General features: G+C 45.3%; 1 protein-coding gene across 3 annotated transcripts in view; it reads right to left on the reverse strand.

The window, feature by feature from the left end:
• Positions 1 to 21486, reverse strand: part of SOCS7 (suppressor of cytokine signaling 7) — a 34916-nt gene extending 13430 nt beyond the window's left edge. Inside the window, exons 1-7 of one of the 3 annotated variants that reach the window (XM_066263806.1) lie at positions 20301 to 21486; positions 12215 to 12279; positions 9643 to 9747; positions 9095 to 9196; positions 8077 to 8207; positions 7405 to 7573; positions 2459 to 2587 (exon numbers count right to left, since the gene is read on the reverse strand). In XM_066263806.1, the coding sequence (XP_066119903.1) occupies positions 2459 to 2587; positions 7405 to 7573; positions 8077 to 8207; positions 9095 to 9196; positions 9643 to 9747; positions 12215 to 12279; positions 20301 to 21265 (1666 nt within the window). In that variant the 5' untranslated portion in view covers positions 21266 to 21486. The remainder of the gene's footprint in view (positions 1 to 2458; positions 2588 to 7404; positions 7574 to 8076; positions 8208 to 9094; positions 9197 to 9642; positions 9748 to 12214; positions 12280 to 20300) is intronic. The other 2 variants (XM_066263808.1, XM_066263809.1) reach the window with 2 other exon arrangements.
• Positions 21487 to 21858: the final 372 nt, after the last annotated feature.

Consider the following 21858-nt stretch of genomic DNA (forward strand, 5'->3'; position numbering starts at 1 on the left):
TTTGGAGCCCATTGGGTCTGGGTCTGAATCCTGGCATCAGCACTGATCAGCTAAGTGACCTTGAGTAACTTCACTTTTGAGCCTCAGCCTCAGTTTCCTCACTGGCAATATGAAAAGAGACTTATCTCTAAATAACAGACCAATCTATTACCTAAAGAACTTAGAGAGATGTAAATAAAGAACCTATAGCCATTCAATATAGTAGCAATTATTATAATCTCTAGTCGTTACAATGTTAAGACTCTTAGTTAAAATTTCTGCAACAGGGAACATTTATGGAATGAAATGAGCTATAGCTGAGGAGTCCAAGATTACATGAAGTCTGTCAATGCTCTTACAGGGGTCCCCAAACTTTTTACACAGGGGGCCAGTTCACTGTCCCTCAGACTGTTGGAGGGCCGCCACATACAGTGCTCCTTTCACTGACCACCAATGAAAGAGGTGCCCCTTCCGGAAGTGCGGCGGGGGGGGGGGGGGGGGCAGATAAATGGCCTCAGGGGGCCACATGCAGCCTGTGGGCTGCCGTTTGGGGACGCCTGCTACAAGGAGATACATGCTCCCAACTCCGGAATCCTTTGAGAGGATTTCCCTGGCTCACTCACAGTTTATTAGTCTGCCCTTGTGGATCACTGCCACACCTTGTACTGAATTGAACATGTGCTATTTATTACCTGTGTCTTCCTACCTGATCCCTCTTTGAGGCTATGAGCTTTCTGAACGCAGAAATGTGGCTTATTTTCAATACTGAGATACAAAATAAGTGTTTGTTAAATAAATACCTCCCCCAAAGCTGCAATTTTTAGTAATTGCTAAGCAGAGTCAATTCCTATAAGAAAGGAATCTAACTTTTCCCTTTAACCAAATCAACTGCATTAGAACCCAACTGTGTTGACAGCATTGAGGCAAACACTAAAATGAAGTCAGAATTAACACAGCTTGCACTCTGTCGTGCCTTATTTAAATCACCAAGATTATAAAACACATTCCTGTAACCTGGCCCAATCCTGTTACTCATGTTCTGCCTGAGGCTCTCCTGGAACTTTTTCTTTTCCTTTTTTTTTTTTTTTTTTTTTTTTTTTTTTGAGAAAGGCAGGGAGAGACAGGAACATGGAGCTGCTCCTGCATGTGCCCTGACTGGGGTATCAAACCGGCTACCCCCGCACTCCAGGACAACGCTCCAACTGACCAAGTCATCTCACCAGGGCTTAATGTCTTTTTATTTTTTCCCAGAGAGACAGAGAGAGGAAGGGAGAGAGGAAGGGAGAGAAGAAGGGAGAGAGTGGGGTGAGGGAAGGGAAGCATTCGTTGTTTCACTCAGTCGTGCATTTGTTGGTTGTTTTCCACGTGTGCCCTGACCAAGGATCAAACCTGCAGCCTTGTTGTTTCAGGACGACGCTCACTGAGCAAACTAGCCAGGGTTGCAACTTCTTTTTAACAGCAGTTTCTTGGCACACTGTTTAAAATCCTTAATTTGATTCCATGGGAAAGCACGACGTTCTCATTTTTAGTTCTGTTTCTATCTTACTAATGTCTCAATGTACTTGTTATTTTATTTTTCCCAACACTTTAAAGCAGATTCTTCCAAACCACACCTTCTCCCCCTTCAACAGCTTTTATACAGACACCTCCCTACTCAGTGGGCAGGAAGACTACGTAACCACACCAGCAAGGATGGGAACTGCCCAGGGCTCCCAAATGGAGAGAAGTTTTTGTATATAAAACTGGTAGGAATACGAGGTACAGAAAAAAGAATATACTCTTTTTTTTTTTTTAATTTTTTTTTAATTTATTCATTTTAGAAAGGAGAGAGAGAGAGAGAGAGAGAGAGAGAGAGAGAGAGAGAGAGAAGTGGGGGGAGAAGCAGGAAGCATCAACTCCCATATGTGCCTTGACCAGGCAAGCCCAGGGTTTCGAACCGGTGACCTCAGCATTTCCAGGTTGATGCTTTATCCACTGCGCCACCACAGGTCAGGCAAGAATATACTCTTTAACAGAAAGTTTAGTATGACATGAACAAAACAGAGAGCAGACTGCCAGTGAACTCAGTCAGCTTCCTGGAATTCAGCCTCACCACTGCCTTCAAACAAACACGCTTTTACTGTCCCTGTTCCCGTGGAAATGACCTGAGAGCTCTCACCTTTGCTTCACAAGTAAGTGTTAGGTGCCTGGATCAGGGACAAGATGACATCTCTGAGTATACAATTTTCACATGATGCCTGGACGTCAGAGGAAGGATCAGTTTTCTCATCATGTGCTCAGAGAAGCAAAGATTCCTTCCCAATATGTTGAGAGACTAATGCACAAGGGTAGGGGATTAACCACTGGACTCTAGAATGACTGTTATCAAAGCTAGGATAAAAAGCTTTAAGTAACTGGGGACTTTTTATGGGGGGGGGGTGCATTTTGATACTATACTGGACCAAACCCAAGTAAGTTAAGTAATTTTATAGTAACTTACCTGGAACCCTGGATCTCAAGAAATAGAGAAACTTCCCATTCTTGGAATGCATGATGGCTCTCTTAATGAACTCCACCACCGACTGACAGCGGTCCTCAAACTTGGGGTGACACCACAGGCTGAAGGTTCCTGCCATGGAAAATTCAGAAGAGGTAAAAATATAAAACATTTTTAAAAGGTCTGGGAGGCTGGATTGCACATTTCTATGATTCTCACTTTTCAGAGGGCAAATTTTATTGGCAAGCTGAGTCAGACAAAGGTCCCTGAAACCACTGTTCCTTGTTCTATAATTACCTTAATTTGGGGGCCCGAAATTTGAAAAAAAAAGCATTACATAAAGTTATTGAACTCAAATTTTATTCATCATAAAATTCATACAACTCCTTATCACTGTCAAAACTCCCATCCATTAGCTTGTCCTCATCTGTGTCTGATGACGAATCACTGTCTTCATATATTGCCTTGTCCTCAGTTCCATCTATGGCAATTGAAATGCCACAACCACTGTAAGATGCACCCAGTTTTTAGACCCCAATTTTTTTGAAAAGGGGGTGCATCTTATACATGGGGGAATACAGAATGGAAATAAAGATATTGCCTTTAATAAGGTATCAGTCAGGTCTTACAAGGCTTTTGTTGAAGTAAAAAATAAATTCAAGTCAGAAAAACGATATAAAAATACTCTGTTGAGCCTGACCGGGCGGTGGCGCAGAGGATAGAGCGTCAGACTGGGATGCAGAAGACCCAGGTTCGAGACCCCGAGGTCGCCAGCTCGAGTGAGGGCTCATCTGGTTTGAGCAAAAGCTCACCAACTTGAGCCCAAGGTCGCTGGCTCGAGCAAGGGGTTACTCGGTCTGCTGAAGGCCTGCGGTCAAGGCACGTATGAGAAGGCAATCAATGAACAATTAAGGTATTGCAATGTGCAACAAAAACTAATGATTGATGCTTCTCATCTCTCCATTCCTGTCTGTCTGGCCCTGTCTATTCCTCTGACTCTCTTTCTGTCTCTGTAAAAAAAAAAAAAAAAATACTGTTGAATTTTTCTCAGTAATATTTTTTTCTAATACATTTCCTCAGGCAAGGAAAACAAACAAAGAAAACAAACAAACAGGACTACATCAAACTAAAAACCATCAATGAAACAAAAAGACAACCTATTGAATGGGAGAAGATATCCACCAATGATACATCCAATAAGAAATTACATCCAAAATTTATAAAGAACTCATATATCTCATCACCAAAAAAACAAACAGTCCAATTAAAAAGTGGGCAGAGGACCTGAATAAACACTTTTCTTCTTCTTCTTTTTTTTTTTAAAGCAAGAAACGGGGAGAGATAGCCAGACAGACTCCCCCATGCCACCGGCCGGGATCCACCTGGCATGCCCACCAGAGGGCGACGCTCTGCCCCTCCGGGGCGTCGCTCCGTCGTGACCAGAGCCACTCTAGTGCCTGGGGCAGAGGTCAAGGAGCCATCCCCAGCGCCCGGGCCATCTTTGCTCCAATGGAGCCTCGGCTGCGGGAGGGGAAGAGAGAGACAGAGAGGAAGGAGAGAGGGAAGGGTGGAGAAGCAGATGGGCGCTTCCCCTGTATGACCTGGCCGGGAATCAAACCTGGGACCTCTGCACGCCAGGCCGACGCTACCACTGAGTCAACTGGCCAGGGCCTGAATAAACACTTCTCATAATCTTTTCTTTTATTTTATTGATTTTAGTGAGAAGAAGAGAGGGGAGAGAGAGAGATAGAGACAGGAACATAGATCAGTTCCTGTTTGTGCCTCAACTAGGGGTCAAACCAGCAAACCTCTGTGCTTTGGGATGATGCTTTAACCAACCAAGCTATCTGTGACACTTCTCTAAAGAGGACATACAGATGGCCAATAGACATATGAAAAGATGCTCAAAGTCACTATTCATCAGAGAAATCCAAATTAAAACCACAGTGAGATATCACCTCACACCTGTCAGAATGGCTATCATCAATAAATCCACACACAAGTTGGCAAAAATGTGGAGAAAAAGGAACCCTCGTGCACTGTTAGGAATGCAGGCTGGTACAGCAGCCACTATGGAAAACAGTATGGAGCTTCCTCAAAAAATTAAAAATGGAACTGCCTTATGACCAGGGATTCTACCTCTGGTTATATATCTAAAGAAACAAAAAACATGAATTTGAAAGAATATATGCACCCTTATGTTCACTGCAGCGTTATTTACAATAGCCAAGATAGGTAAGCAACCCAAGTGCCCACCAATAGATGAGTGGATAAAAAAGTTGTGGTACATATATACAATGGAATATTACAGCACCATAAAAAGGAATGAAATCTTACCATTTGCAACAGACTGGATGGACCAAGAGAATGTTACCTCAAGTGAGATAAGGCAGACAGAGAAAGACAAATACCATATGACTTTGCTTCTATGTGGAATCTAATGAATAGAATAAACAAACAAACTAGAAACATCTCATAGATACAAAGAACAGAGAGATGGTTGCCAGAGGGGAGGAGGGTTGAGAGGTTGGTGAAAAAGGTAAAGAGATCAAGAAGTACTAACTGGTAGTTACAAAACAGTCACAGGGATGCAAAGTACAGCACAGGGAATATAGTCAGTAACACTGTAACTCTATGTACGTGTGTATGGTGTAAAGTGGGTACTAGACTTACTGGAGATCACTTTGTCAGTTATATAAATGTGTAATCACTATTCTGTTCACCTGAAACTAATATTGAATGTCAACTGTAACTGAAAACTTACACACACAAAAATAAAATTCTAAGTCTTTTCTTCAACTTCTAAAATTCCACACCCCAACACATTATAAAGATCCCAACCCAAACTTCAGAATCCCAAAGGTAAAAGGGAATCTGAACTCTAATGACTTCAAAAAAACAATAAAACTTCAAAACTAAAGCTCTAAATCCAAAAGAATCGCCCACAGAGGGGATACTAAATCACTCTGGAGAGCCGCAGACCCGAGTCCCTCTGCTACTCTTACAGGATCACTTAAAAAGACGAAGACAAATGCTCCATTACAAACAGGCAACACAAATGCCCACAAGGCTTTTATTAAAATTTCTATTTATTCAAGAAAGAAAAGTCCCTTTGAACAAAAAGTAATTGGAGAACCATTTGAAAGAACTCTCTCACTTCTTGCATCTCACCTATCAGGAACCTAGAGGTCAAGCATTTCTTCATCATTCCCATGGCCTACTCAATTATCATTTTAATAGGTTTATAAATACTTCACTCTGAAATGCTTTGTTTTGTATTTTTTGTTGTTTATTTGATTTTTGCTTTTAGAAACAGCAGGAAAATAGGCAGTGGTCTATCCCACAGCTGTCTCACTAATTCTCAGGTCTTTGAACTGAAGATCCCTTCTCTGCCTGTATCTCTAAGGCAAAGGTGGGGGCAGGCGAAACCAAGAACAGAGCTGTGAGGACCTTAATAGCTACTTCCACTGCACAAGAGAAGAACACCAAATAAATCCAGCAGAACATGGCTAAGAGCAGAAAAAACATGGTAGTGCCTCAGAAGAGCATGAAAGAGACTCTTATTTGAGATGCATGTCTTTTTTTTTTTTTTTTGTATTTTTCTGAAGCTGGAAACAGGGAGAGACAGGCAGACAGACTCCCGCATGCGCCTGACCAGGATCCACCAGGCACGCCCACTAGGGGCGCTGCTCTGCCCACCAGGGGGCGATGCTCTGCCCCTCTGGGGCGTCGCTCTGCCGCGACCAGAGCCACTCTAGCGCCTGGGGCAGAGGCCAAGGAGCCATCCCCAGCGCCTGGGCCATCTTTGCTCCAATGGAGCCTTGGCTGCGGGAGGGGAAGAGAGAGATGGAGAGGAAGGGGGAGGGGTGGAGAAGCAAATGGGCGCTTCTCCTATGTGCCCTGGCCGAGAATCGAACCCGGGTCCTCCGCACGCCAGGCCGACGCTCTACCGCTGAGTCAACCGGCCAGGGCTTGAGATGCATGTCTTTACAGCTCTTTAAGGCAACCACATGTGCAAAGAGCGTGAGGGACGGGATGGGCAAGTTCCTCAAACTCCCCAAAGTTCTCTACACTTTTACAATTTATAGCATATGCAAGTATATAAAAAAAAAAGATATATTATTCAGACCTATCACCAATAACCATCAAGTTTCTGGCCCAAGTCAAGTACAGAATGCCCTGTTGCAAAGTCAATTCAGACAGCAATGTCTAACAAGTCATCTTCTGGACATGACGGTGACATTAAGCATAACATGACTGCAAAGGAGGGGGTATCACCTGGGAGGCAGGTAGACAGTCTAAAGCATGCTGATTCCACAAACTCTCCAAGTTCTGATGACTGTCTCCTAAGAGACTAGAAAGCTGATAAAGAGGAATTATCATCACCACACTGACTTGCAGAAAAAGCTGATATGACTATCAGGGAACAGAACAGTCTGGGGTCAACACTAAATTCTCCCTTTTGTATATATGATTTAATAGAAAGTATCTCTAGCACTGGCCAGATGGCTCAGTTGGTTGGAGCACCATCCTAATGAGCAGAGGTTGCCAGTTTGATCCTTGGTCAGGGCACATACAGGAACAGATAAGTGTTTCTTTCTCTCTCTCCCCCCTTCTCTCTCTCTAATAAGTAAAAAGAAAAAAAGTATATCTCTAGAAATTTAATTATGAACAAAGTCTGGGAGAATTTGTCTATGTTATTTCTTCCTTCTACCAAGAAAGTTTTACTAGCTTTGTTCAGGCCCTCCCATTTAGGAAACAAGATGCTGAGGATACTTTTAAACCAAACCCCTAACTCTCTTCCCTACCCCTGCCCACTTTTCTTCTAGTGACTGAAATCTATGAGATTTCCCCCTCTACTCACACTTCTATTTCTATGAATCCTTCCTATAAAAAGGTCAAATAGCAAAGGCAGAGAAAGGCTTCCTCCCAACACCAGCACCTCTTACCTCTGTAGTGCTCCATTCTAGTGTGGTGGGTGATACCCTGTGATCGAAAGCTGAGGCTCAGGATATAACGAGGATCAGAGCTGTCTCGTACCAGGAAAGAACCATCTGGCTTCCCTTTCAGCTTCATCTCTGCATCTTCCCAATTCATTGGTCCCCAATACCAACCACACTAACAAAGATAAAAAGTGGTCAAGTGGTTAACAGAACAGAGAAACATCAAAGTGTTCGGCGCAGTCTATCTTACCACCGACGGACTCCCCACTTCCAAAATGTTTCAGTAAGGAAAGGCTGTAAGAGTATCTCAACACTAGCTGTAAACATCAAGCTCATTATACTTTCAGCCCTCCAAAGTAACAGAAGAGTAATCCTACAATTCCATTTCCAAGGCCCTACAAAAAAGAGGGACCTGGTCAGTTAATCTGCCACAATCAGCTTAGACACGTAAACATTTCTCCACAACTTTTCCTTACACGTTCAATTACTTTCCCCCAAGATTCAACTTTACAACATCTTTTATGAAATTGATAATAGTAGCACATTGTTTTGTCACTAAAAATATAGAAACAAGGAAACTACTCTTCCTCTAAAAATGATAAAAGGAATAAAAGGGAAGCCTTTCACCAATTAGGGAGCGGGAGAGGAGGTGGGCCTCCCCACTCAGGGGCCACCCACCTTCTCCAGCTCCCGAAGGCTGGCTGTGAAGCTGCTGGAGTCGGGCCGGTAGAGAGGGCACTGCAGGTGCTGGGGGGGCTGGCTGTGCGCGGATTCAGCTGCTCGGATGGGAGCAATCCGGAAAAATGCATCTGCAGGGCAAGCGTGGTGGTCACTTGTTTACCCTCGATACTCCCAACCACAAGTTGAGCCTCCCCCCAAAACAGAGATGCTAACTGAGGAGGGGCAAGGCATTAGAAGCTAAGCTGAAAAGGGTGAAAGCCAAAGCAGTGGGAAAGAGCTGATGGGCTGGAACAAAAAGCTGTGTGGGCTGTGTGAGCTGTGAAGGATGGGTGGGGGCACTGAACCCCAGGATGGGGAGGGGCGCTGCTCACTAACCTGACTAAGGTGACTACTTCAGGGCCTTCACCAGCCTAGTGCGATTCCAGCTTCTCCCACCTCGAGGTGAAGTGCCGGGAAAGCAGCCTTGGAAATAGTGACTCGCTTACTTGCCCAGGAAGTGTAATGGTTTTGCCAGGCAAGTAGGAAAGAATGCCGATTTCATTCATTTTACTCCTTGGGTACTGGAGGCTGGCAAAGCAGGGCATGGGCCACTAAATGCTTCGTACTTATTTACAAGGCTGCAGTCAGTATCAAAAGCTTAGAAAAACCACAGAACTTTGAAAACCAGCAACATATTAAACCTCCTCACTATCTTGAAATTAAGACAATATCCTCAGTGATGTCTATTCAAGGATTAAAAAAAAGTCTTAGCAGCAAAAAAAGAAAAGAAAAAAGAAAGAAAAAATTTCAATAATCTTTTATTTCTAACAAAAATCAGATTCAACTCCATAAATAAAACAGGTTAGAAAACTCAGTTCTTGGCCTCATTTCCAAGGAGTTCTGGACTAGCCAAGGGGATAAAACTTAAGCTTTCTCTTAAGTTCTGTTATATCCATAAATAGATTTCTCCCATCCTTCAAAGTTTATCACTTTGTACTCCCAACTCTTGCAAGTCTTGCCTCTAAGCTAAGCTAACCTGGGGCATGGGGTGGAGGAGGCGGAGGTAGGGGGAAAGACTGCAGGGAAGACCCCATCGGAGCCACAAGGACAGATGTAGGCAGCGTCCCACTGATATCATCTAGAAGAGAGAACAAAAGCAAGACGTTCAGAACTAGGAATACAGAATGAGCAAGGTGAAGCAGAGGAGAGGGCAAAGGATTATCAGGCTGCACTCTGGGGCAAAATGGCCAGACCTTCACTCTGTCTTCTTGCTCAGAGGGCAACAGTTATCTTAATCTGGTTTCCTCTGCTTGAAAGCAGTAATGTAACACTATGCCTAAAGCAGCCCAGAGGCTATAGATTCAGGGTAAGATAAATACAGATCTAATCAACATATGGGTAGTAAATGCTATAATAGCATGCAGGTAAGAGACCCATTCAACTGCAGGGAGATGATGGGAAGGGACAAAAAATAATTGGTTCATCATTAGAAACCCAGGGTTTATTTGGTTCCTGGCAAAGAACACTGGGTCTGTAGAGCTCCCCCGCCCATCAGAACAAGAAGGCAGAGAGTGGAGACTATACCTAGGAGGCTGAGGCTTCTTCTCGGAGGAGGAGGGGGAGTTGGAGGGTGTGGAGAGGTCAGGCCCCGCTGAGAGATGTCCACATCCACAAGTGACACTGTTTCACCTGAGGGATTCATGGAGCAAGCATGTTATAGAGCACCCTGCCCAAAGCTGAGGCCAGAGCACACGGAAGCAAAGGGCAAGCAAGGGAAGTTAGAGGTCCATGGCTCTCAAAAAGCTCAAAATCTAATACTCCCAGGGCTGGAATTACCCTCCAAACCCCTAAACAGGCAATTTTATTTGTTTGTTTGTTTATTTTTATTTTTTCCCTGTTAACAGTCAAGGATTCTATAGGACAAAAACATGGGCTTGTCAGTGGAACAGTGAACTAATGTGGTCCTGCCACTGACAATATAACCTTGACCAAGGGGGTCTTCTTTATTCAAACAGAAATCACATCACTTATTTTTACAGACTTGTATACCAATTTCTGCCTTAAGGAGCAAGGCAAGCAGCTTGTTACAAGCCCAAATGGACGTAGAGAGTAAGTGCCAGAAACATGTACGAATTGCATGGTACACTGAATGCAGACAGAGGTTCCAATGCTAGCCCCGACTTCTGCATAAACAGCTTTCCCTGTCTAGAGTTTCAGAGTATTCACTCATTAGAGAACCGGTTTCAGATATCAACTAGTTCCTAATAGCTGAGACTATAAAGGTTGAAAAGTGCGTTTATACCCTAATAATTAACTACTTCCACAGTCAGCCAAGTCAGGTAAGCTGCTCAGTAGGAACCTGTTGGGGTGTGGAGGGTGGTATGTGGTTTCTCTTTATTTCCCAGCATGTTATGCAGTTCTGTTCTCTGCCATATACATTCTTCTTGCCACCCAGCCCTATCTACCCTCTGTCCACTGAGTCACCAAAGGATGAAGGGTATTTTAATAACTAGGGATGACAACCAAAAATATGTTTGTTTTGGTAGGTCTGATCTACAAGTCAGAACTCCGGAGTTCTTTACCTTGAGGTTATTTCCAATACTATTTTTAATTCAGGAGGCTGAATCAGCCCTTCAGCTAGATTCTAATTATTAATAGAGACCATTGTCTCTAGAAGGTTCAGAATCTAATAAACAGTTTTTTTCATATGTGCCTTGACCAGGGCACTACAGCAGACCGAGGGACTCCTTGCTCGAGCCAGTGACCTTGGGCTCAAGCTGGTGGGCCTTGTTCGAACCAGATGAGCCTGATCTCAAGCTGGTGACCTCGGGGTCTCGAACCTCGGCTTTCCGCATCCCAGTCAGATGCGCCACCGTCTGGTCAGGCTAAACAGTTTTTTGTTTGTTTTTGTTGTTGTTTTTGCAAAGTTCTTGAACACTAACTAAGATAGTTTAGTAACTGAGAGCCTAGCTACCCAGAGCAATGCAAAAAGCCAGACAAATGTATTTCCTAAAGAGTCAGAAAGGTCTAGATTGTAGGTGTAGAGTCTCAATACAAATATATAATTCAAAAGAGCTAAGGCTGTCTGAAACAAGAACACCAAACCTAAAACTACAAATGTAGGTGTTCCTTTAGAGAGGAAACAATTATTAATTTAAAAAACATATGATTACAGGATAAGATTCTTTAATTCTAGGCTTGGAGTAAGAACATAGGCCTCTCTCTCCATCTGTGCCTATTACGGGCACCAACTCACTTGTCCTGACAGCTCTCAGCCGTCTATGCCGTAATGGGGGTCCCACTTAGCCCACCTGACATCTTCTGGAAATGTCTATTCCCTAGTCATAATTCTTCCAATTATCTTTTTGAGGGACACAATACCAAAAGTTTGAAATTGGGATTTTTAAAAAGGCTTCTCAGCCACAACCAATGAGTGCTGTTTCTGAGACTTGAGGCAGTGTGCTGAAAACCTTTTATACAGCTTATTCAAGCGAGAGCTTCACATCTGACTGACATAACAAAAGGTCTCCCCCTCTGAAAAAGTTCCCCACTAAAGAGAAGGCAGTTGCCCAAAGGACATTCAACTGCTTTACTCCTTTAGCAACTGTGTTCTTTGCTGCAAGAGGAGTTAAACTTAAATTAGATATAATGAAGAACTCTAACAGCTGCAAGAACTGCTAGCCCCTAAAATGGGTATGACAAGAGTTCACATAATCCCCTTTGCCCAAAGACTTTAAAAATAGACCAGATAACCAGAGCTCGTATTTATTTGATAACCCATGAACTCCCTTGGAAGCAGGGACAGGAAATGTATGACTTCTAGAGAGTCCTTTACTCACTGTAAGCCTATAAATTTGTAATTTCTCTTTTTAATTTATATGTGATGACCCTGAACTAAGCACTGCATAACTGCCAGGGGCACCTAATTACCAGCAAACAGTCACTACTCAAACCATAAAGCATCCAAAGTCAAGAACACATTCCGCACCGTGAAAACAGCCTTGCCCCAAACCCAGCCGGCATGGGATGAAGAAAATAGCTGCAGACAGGCCCGCAGCTCCCTCTGCGATGCGTCTGTGAGCGGTTCCTGACAGGCCTCAGAACACTCCTGCTTTCAGATGTCAGAGAAAGAGAAAGAGAAAGAGATCACCATTACCTGTGAACAGGGGGCTGAAGGAGACTGGAGAAAAGGCACTTTGAGTTCTTGTCAACCTGGGTTTCCTAGGGGGTGAGAAAGCACACAGAGAATAAGGGGAGGTGCATTTAAATCACTACAGTACTCAATTCCAAATGCACTGAAAACAAAGCAAATCCTAGTCATTGTTAGCAACACTTTTGTATTAAAGCCTAAAATTTAAAGGGGGAGAATAAAATAATTAAGGCAATTTCTTAAATAGATCTGGCTACAGAATTCACCAGCCAACAAAGCAATGAGAAATCTCTTTGGATCTCTCCACACCCAGCACATTAAGAGTCAAGTACACTGGGTGGTAACTAGCAAGTCCATTTCTAGAGGAAGGAAGTCAGATGCACAGTTGATTTTCATATGGGAACCAAGGAAAAGGCTCTTGACCTGACCAGGTGCCATCTCAGAGCAACAGCTTGCCCTCTGGGCCTGCCCAAAGGGACAGGAGGTCCCAAAGTGAACCAGGAAATATATTTGGACTTGAGACCAACACTGCAGGATGCACATGTAATCTCCAACCACTAACACCTCTGATTTCTGCACAAATGTCCCAAGCTATGGGTTAAAACCATCAACTAACAAGGGGGTCTCTTCAGGTTAGATGGCCCCTTCCTCTCTGAACTGTTAGTCATATAACTCCCCCCATGACTTCTCCCTGATGCTGCTCCTGTGAAAAGATACACAAAAAGTAACTTTGCTGCATACCAATTTCATGCCTTTCAGACAGAAATGAAAGAAATCTGAAGACTGACAAAGCCTGACCTGTGGTGGCATAGTGGATAGAGCATTGACCTGAGACACTGAGGTTTCCGGTTCAAGGCCCCGGACTTGCCTGGTCAAGGTACACGAGAGAAGCAACTTTATTTTTTTTTTTAGAGAGACAGACAGAGAAATGAAAAGCATCAACTCATAGTTGCAGCACTTTAGTTGTTCACTGATTGCTTTCTCATATGTGCCTTAACCTGGGGGCTACAGCCAAGCCAGTGACCCCTTGCTCAAGTCAGTGACCTTGAGCTCAAGCCAGTGACCATGGGGTCACATCTATGATCCCCTGCTCAAGCCAGCAACCTCGGGGTTTCAAACCTGGGTCCTCAGCATCCCAAGTCAACGCTCTATCCACTGCGCCACCGCCTGGTCAGACAAGCAACTTCTAGTTGATGCTTCCTACTCCTTGACCCCCCCCACCCCCCACCTCTCTCTCTTCCCCCCCCCCTCCTCTCTCTAAAAATTAAAAAATAAAATATTTAGACTTTCTGGCTAAAAGTGAGCTAAGCTAAAAAAAACTCATTTCAGGACCAGTGAACTGACTACAAGGGAAAGACTCATGGAGATGATGAAAATAGTGATATTTTTAAATTTATTGATTTTAGAGAAAGTGGAGGGAAGGAGGGAGGGAGGGACAAAGGGAGGGAGGGAGTGAGATTGATTTGTTGTTCCACTCATTTATGCATTCATTGGTTGATTCTTGTATGTGTGCCCTGACCAGAGATTGAACACACAACCTTAGCATACTGGGAATGATATGGTTAAAATAGAGCATACTGGGACCCTGGCCAGGGTCCATATGCTCTATTTTAATTGTGGCAGAGGTCATGATGACTATATATATTTATCAAAAATTAATAGAACTGGACACCTAAAAAAGGTGAATTTTAGGTGATATATAAATCATACCTCAATAAACCAGACATTTAAAAAACTCCCACCACCGATTTGAGTGCCTGAGTCTGGGCTTTGTGGCAGGCTTACCTTCCAAAATTACTCTCACCCAAAGACTAAATGAAACTTCAACTGCACCAACTGAAGGGGAGTGGAAAACAAAGAAAATCCTATTTAAAATTATTTGATTTTGAGGTCCTGGCCGGTTGGCTCAGTGGTAGAGCATCGGCCTGGCGTGCAGGAGTCCCAGGTTCAATTCCCGGCCAGGGCACAATTCCCTCCCCCTCTCCTTCCTCTCTGTCTCTCTCTTCCCCTCCCACAGCCAAGGCTCCATTGGAGCACAGTTGGCCCGGGCGCTGAGGATGGCTCTGTGGCCTCTGCCTCAGGTGCTAGAACGGCTCTGGTTGCAACAGAGCAATGCCCCAGATGGGCAGAGCATCGCCCCCTGGTGGGCGTGCCGGGTGGATCCCGGTCAGGCGCATGTGGGAGTCTGTCTGACTGCCTCCCCGTTTCCAACTTCAGAAAAATACAAAAAAAGATAAAAAATAAATAAAATTATTTGATTTTGGCCTGACCAGGCAGTGGCGCAGTGGATAGTGTCAGCCTGGGACACTGAGGACCCAGGTTTGAAACCCTGAGATCACCAGCTCACCAGCTTGAGCATGGGATCATAGGCATGACCTCATGGTCACTGGCTCAGCTGGAGCCCCCAGGTCAAGGCACGTATGAGAAGCAATCAATGAACAACTAAGGGGCCACAACTTATAATGCTTCTCTTCTCTCTCCCCTCCTGTCTGTCCTCTCTATCTCTCTCTGTCATTAAAAAAAAAGAATTTTTTTTTATTTTGGAAGATCTCTATTAATTTGTGTTTTAACAGATAGCTGAGATTCTCAGAACTCACTTCAAACGAAATTTCAAAACCATACTGAAAATATCTCACTAAGAAACAGCCAAGATGCTGGATTTCCTCTCTTGGCCTATCTCACACTCCCTCCGCAATATCCTTGATGCTGAGACTTAAGAAGTCTACTGGCCTTTGGTAGCATTTCATCAATCTGAAATGCTGAAGTCGCTGGTTCGAAACCCTGGGCTTGACTGAACAAGGCACATACAACAAGCAAGCAATGAACACCTAAAGTGAAGCAACTATGAGTTGGTACTTCTCACCCCCACACTTCTCTGTAAAACCAAGAAATAAAATCTTAAAAAAAAAAACAAAAAGAAGACTAATGATGCAGCCCTGTGTAAATGCCCCATCCATGGTGCCCACAGAAGAGATGGCTGCATCTCAGAACAAGACACGCACACACGGTCCCTCTGTTTATGAAAGTTGCTCATGACAGTGTGCAGCTTAGTTCCAACACTCCAGAGGGTTGCAATGGTAGGTTAATTCCACTGGACATGCACTTTAATACTGAAGAGCTTCCAAATTGATTTTTATTTGATATTTGTAGGTACAACATTAAACTCAGCAAGCAGAAACCTAAAGCACTGGCCTTTCAAAGGGTTCACACCTCAGCCACTTGGCTGTTTGCCTCTTTTCAGAGGAAGCTGCATTACTCTGCCATCTGCCCATGCTGGGGACGAATCTCTTCAGTGCCAAGCACTGAAGAATAGCAGTACCCGAATGCACACAGCTTGCAGAGGCCTTCTCACTCCACCTCATCTCCCCGCCCCCAACATTCTGAAGACGAAAATCGAAAATCATAGTTTCTAGGAGCCGGAAAAAGAAATACATATGAATCTAAACCCCAGCAGAGTCGTTTAAGAGCCCTGGGATGTCTTTTTCTATCAAATAAGGGGGTCTCAGAACTGGCAGCTTGGAGAGGTAGAAGGTTTAAGAGGCTGAAAGGCTAACAATAAATGAGTGCTTCCTTCTCTCTTTGGGGAGATGCAGTCTAACTGAAAAGCCAAAGCTGTTTCTGTCTCAAGGATCCTGAGAGCATTCTAATGGCAGTCACTTATGAAAAGACCAATCTAGATGACTACAAAAAAACAAAGCAAGGGAATGATTAACATAAAATTCAGGATGGTAGTTATGGTAGCTGTGGAGATTACATTAGGAAGCAACACAGAGGTCTTCAAAGGTAACTAATAGCAGCACTCTATTTGCTAAACTTAGAGATGAGTACCTAGGAATGCATTTGATTGTTATTATAGTACACATACTTTATATACCTCCTTTTGTATACATGAAACATTTAAAATAATGAAGCCCATTCTAAGCTGGATGTGCTATTGTTTGGAAAGCACCATGAATAACACAGATAACATTTTCAACTAACCTTTCTATACCACATTCCCATGTTATTTTATTCCTTCTCAGATCACCCTGTTGAGCAATAGGGTGCAAAGTTAAGCCACTAACTTTGCCAGAGGGCCACGTACACCTTAGTAACAGAAAGACTTGGGAGATGGCGTGGGGCAGGATTTGATGGGCTATGCCTCAGGTGGCAGAACAGGACCAGGTGGCAGAAAACCTTGGGCAGAGGCTTTCTTTGAGGCTAAGCAGTCCTTTGGGTCAGCTATGCACTGCTTGTGCAGCAGGTAACAAAGAGACAGACTGACCCTGTCCATTTCTACTCTGCAAACTGCTAATTGTATGGCAACAGATCTGTGGGAAAAAAGGAGTTAAAAGTATTAGACCTGACAGGCCGACAACACACTGATATAACTACTTGCCACTTTTCAAATTCCCTGAAACCTATTATAAACAATGACATATTAACGCCCTACCTTTCTTGTCCATTAATCTCTACTGATGTCCTAAAACGCTCGTTCTTTTCTAAATCAACTTCCAAACAAGAATGTCCAAATGTCATGTTTTACAGCCTCAATTTACCTCTGCCCCTGCTAAAGCACACCGTGCCAAGTCAGCCAGCCTGTGCCATTTTCAACACATCACAAGCCGGTGTCTGTTCATGTGCTACAGGCACAAAAACCATGTGTTCATTTTTAGTTCCAACACACAGACATCTGTGCAGCAAGGTCAGATTCAAAACTCCATCATAATCCAACTAAAGAACCTATAGAGGAAAGTTCGAGGGAAAAGCCAAAAGGTGTACCAAGGTCTAAAACCTTAGCAATGATGTTAGCAGGGAAGATATTAAGGAGTAAAGACAAGACTCAAGGATAGAGATTTCTGAAGACAAGTAGTTCATTCCAAATGAGAACTGCCAACCACAACCACTTCATGAAAAAGACCTATGGAGTATGGACTTAAAACCTAAACAGAGAACTTCCTCACCACACCATAGGATCATTTTGCTCTCAGCATGTTCTCCTACTTCTTAAAAAAAATACCCTGTGAACCTAAAGACCCTGGAAACAGTGGAAAGGGTTCCTCACGTCTGCCAAGTCTATCCACAACAACAGAGTCTCACCTGATGCCAAGGCAGCTTGCCTCTTCCCAGAATTGTATCTCTTTTCCCAAACAAATAGATAGGAAACAACTACAGAACTGTTCTTCCATTTTTCCACATCACGACTATGAAGATCAACGGTAACAACCTCAACTGTTAACTCAGAAAAAAAAAAAAAAAAAACCTTAAAAAAAATGAACAAGGTACCCATTTACAACTGAGTGTGTATTATGTGATGATTCAAAAAAAGTCAGATCAAATGCCATTTCCCACCAAATAAAAAGAAAGACAATCAGCTCAACATATGTGAAACAGAAAAGGGAACTTCACTGGCTTTCCTGAAATAGCAATTCTGTATTACACTGAAGCCCACAGGCATCAAGCCCAGCTCTGTGAATTCTAACATTATGTGTTTAATGCCGAGCCCAGTTCTCCACAACAGAAACGTGATTAGTTGGTGGGCCCATTTCTTCCTTCGCTTCAAAAGCATTCTCTAAGCTAAAGTCCCACTAGACTTAAGACTCAGAATATCCAGGCAGGTCACTTGGCATGCTCTAAAACACCTGAAAGGAACTAAAGTTTTGCTTAATGTTAAAATATGGAAACTGTTAAGCCTTATTAAATTACTGTAGATAGTATTTTCTAGTGATAGCTACAGGAAAGGTAGATATTAAGAAGATATTAAGAAGAATCATGCCCAGGGGTTACTATAAAAGCCCCAAATTACAGCATACAGCAAAGACTACAGACTCCAATCAACAATAACGAGGAAGTCAAATACCTTTTGGCAAGAGACTGAGATTTCTCACAGCTTCCAGGTCCTACCAATCAAAACAAGAGAACAAGCTAAAAACCCACTCATCTTTCCTTCCAACAGGGTGGACTTACTTAGGAGGTGCAGATCCGCAGAAATCACAACTACCCTGGCCAGGCTTACCAAGTTTCCCGCAGCTGCGAGGCTGCCAGCAAGACTGGCACATAGTAAGCTGTGCAAAAGCTAACAAGCAAATCTAACAGCACCACATTCTAAGCAATATATATATCACCAGTTCAATCTTATTACTTTTCCAAAAGCATAAAATATTCCATCTCCATTTCTCTTGTCTTCACTCTATTCCTACAAGGACAGGAATCACCCCCATTTTACTGATGAATAAAAAGGGAGAAGGATGGAGAAGACAAATTTGGTCAGCATCCCACAGCTGATGCTGGAGTTCTAAATGGAATCTAGATGTTCAACATTCTCCATCCAACATGCTGCCTCCTAAAAGCAGTCAACCAAACATTACACAAATACCTAGCTCTTCTCCAATTCATCAGAAAAAGCCTTTGGACCAAAAAATGTAATTCTCCAGTACCCTGAACTAAGCTTTGCAGAGCTACAGCCCAATTTGCTCTGCAGCAGAAATATGTATTGTGCTTAGTGTGAGCGTTGGTAACAGAGCAGCCAATGACCATCAAATTCTGCTTCCGAAGGCAAAAAACCGTATAATGTTATATGCCTTTCCCTCTTCCTAATCTATTAGATGAAGCAGCTAATTTCACACCACACCTCATATTTGGCATCTCTGGAATCTTAGACTAAGTCCTGGTCAATATGGAACAAAGGCAAGACAAACCACAAGAATATTAGCAATCTATCCTATGTCATTACCCACAGCTTCAATCCTGCCCCCCCCCCATATGATGAAAATTTCATCTATACTGGTAAGTGGAGCATCAGATGCAGAGCCTACTACAAAAAAGCTGTTTCAGCAGCCACACTTTTCAAGACCTGAGCATTAGATCACTGGGAGGCAAATGCAGAAACAGGTCTACCTTAAGAGGTAACATGCATCAACCTACTTTCCTTAGGGAGTTTGGGTTTGGTCAGAACCCCCAAGAAAAGCCCCCTGGCACAGCTGTTCAGAAGAAGGCAGCAAAGTCAAAGTGACCCCACACTTCCCTTTTGGAGTACTCACGTTCCCTCGGGAAAGAGAACTCCATAGATAAGCGGTTCCCAGTCCAAATCGTGTTTTAGGATCAACGGGGGAGCTTTTTAAAAATTCAAATTCTTCAGTCCTCAGACACACTGATCTTTTCCCAAAGCTTCCCACGGGTTTCTGGAACACACACTTTTCAATTTATTCACCTACCTGTTCTTCAGCCTTGGGTTGTGGCTGCCAGTGTGTCTCCAGAATCCATCGCATGAGCTGCACCAAAACCAATCCCAATCTTTCTAAGAATCCATTCAGCAGCTCAAACCACAATGGCAGTTACAAGGGAAGTCTCATTTCATTAACACAAAAGTTGATAGCTTTCTAAACCAATATATAGATCTAACGCTGGATGATATAGAGCAGTCCACCCATCAGAAATGTAGGAAAAAACTCAATATCTAAGTTTGGAAGTTTCATCCATTGGCCTAGAACTCATGCACCAATGCCTATACCTCATACTTAGAATTCTCACATGGACTTGAGAGCAAAGCTATTTTCTATTCTCACTGACAGTGGTCTGCACACAGGCTTGAGACACCAAGTGCATCTAAGAGACCAACTAGGGAAACAGGAAACCTTCAAACAGAAATGTCCAACTGATTGTGGGCCTACAATACCTCACATCTTTTGTATGCATGAGAGTGAAGGGGTGGGGTCCTGGTACACAGAAAGAGTAATAAACAAGGTGGTCAAAATGCAACGTCAACTTTTTGTCCCAAAGGCCAAACATTTCCAGCAACGTCCCTGTGGGAGGTAATGGTAGACAGCCATTTTTAAAAGTTGGAAAAACTTTAAAAGCTGGGCCAGGGTAGGAGAGGTGGAGACGTGGTTGCAAATCATCTCGGAACTAACCAGTGGAGAAGTTTCAAGGGGAATGAATTCAGAGGGAAAGCTGTTTCCCATAATTAGCTCTGACCTAATGAGTCATGTCACACCTTTAGCCCCAATTCTCTGCCTTTTTATGAAGACCATATCATAAGAATTCCCTTTAATTACAATAAAAAGGAAATGAAGCAAAAAAGGGACGTTTATCAGCAGACCCCGGTTGGTCTCACCTCCCTGCGTCCAGCTCCCGGCCGGCAGAGCCTCCCACGTCTGTCAAGCTCGCAGCTGAAGCAGCCAGCTCTCCAGAAGGCCTCTTGCTGGCCCCATACCCGCCACCCGAGCCACCGTTGCAGCTCTTCGTGCGAAAGAGGCGACTGAGGCGGATTTTGAGGGAGCCCTTCAGGGAAGGGCCCGCGAGTGGCCGGAGGGACCCCGGAGGAGGCGGGGGTGGGGGGGGCTGCTGCTCCCCTCTACTCGAGCGCCCCGGAGGGACCAAGTCCTGCAGCGGGAAGGGCGCCGGGGGTAATTCAGGGCCTGGGGGCTGCAGCAGAAGCCGGCCGCCCCCTCCTCCGCGGCCGGGGCTGCTGAGCTCCTCTTCCGAACAGCTGTTAGTCTCCAGGCTCTCGGCCTCCGACTCCAAGCCCTCCAAGACCAGTAGCGCGTCGCTAGTTTCCGTCGGGTCCTCCCCGGCCTGCGGGGCGGCAGCCGGCGGCTGGGGCTGCGGAGGGGGCGGCTGCGGGGGGCAGGGGCAGGGGCAGCAACCCCCACCAACCGTCTTCACCCCCGGCCCCGCCGAATGCCCGAGCCCCAGAGCTGCCAACTGCGCCTCTAGTCCAGCCGCCGGGCCCCAGGTCCGCTCGAGCGCCAGCCCCGGGGGCAGGGCCTTGGGGTCCAGGGCACAGCGGTGCCGGGCACATAACAGTTCCGAGGGTCCCGGCTCCGGGGCCGCCTCCGCGTCCTCCTCCTCCGGAGGCCGACCCACGTTGCGGAACACCATCAGCTGCGGCGGCCGGGAGCCCCGCGTACCGGGCCGCGAGAGAAAGGGTGGCGGCGGGGCGCCATGGCCCGGGGGCGGCGGCGGCGGCGGCGGGCCTGGCTCGGGGGCCGCCTCTCCATAGCCAAGGAGGCGGCTCAGGACGCGGTACGAAGCGGCAGCCGCCGCCGCCTCGCCATCCCGGAGCTCAGTCCCCTGCATCGGGGAGAGGAAGGGAGGGCGGGCGGCTAGGAGCCGGACTGGGGTGGGGACTAGGCCGGGCCCCGCCGGAGCCCCGCCCGCCGCGGGCCCCGGAGCGACAGCACTAACGGCCGCCGCGGCCTCTGCCTCATAGAGGGGGGCGGGGGACGCGCGGAGCCCAGTGCGAGCCCAGGCCGCGCGCCGCCGCCGCCGCCGCCGCCGCCGCGGAGGACCGCCCCGAGATGGCATCACTTCCGGTAGGCTATGGCCACGCCCCTTTCCCTAGGGCGTGCACGCACCGGCCTCCAGGGACCGTGACGTAGAGCGTAGCTTGGTCCGCTATTGGCGGTGAGCTGCTCATCGCCTGGTCCGTGGTCTCCTGACCCGACCTTTGCTTTTCACTTCCCGGGCGCGCTCAGGCCGAAGCCCCCCTTCCTGGTAAAGTGGAGCTTTTTTGAGACTCCTTGTCTGGTCCTGTGAGAGAACTGCTGGCCTTGGGAATAATTCTGGTTCTAGTCTCGCCTATGCCGCCTGCAATGTGTGACCGAGGCGGAGTCATTTCTTCAATGATAAGCTGTATCACCCGTGGCAGCCAGTGAATATTTATGTAATGA

This window comes from Saccopteryx bilineata, chromosome 2 (genome assembly GCF_036850765.1).
Source record: "Saccopteryx bilineata isolate mSacBil1 chromosome 2, mSacBil1_pri_phased_curated, whole genome shotgun sequence".
Classification (NCBI taxonomy): domain Eukaryota; kingdom Metazoa; phylum Chordata; class Mammalia; order Chiroptera; family Emballonuridae; genus Saccopteryx; species Saccopteryx bilineata.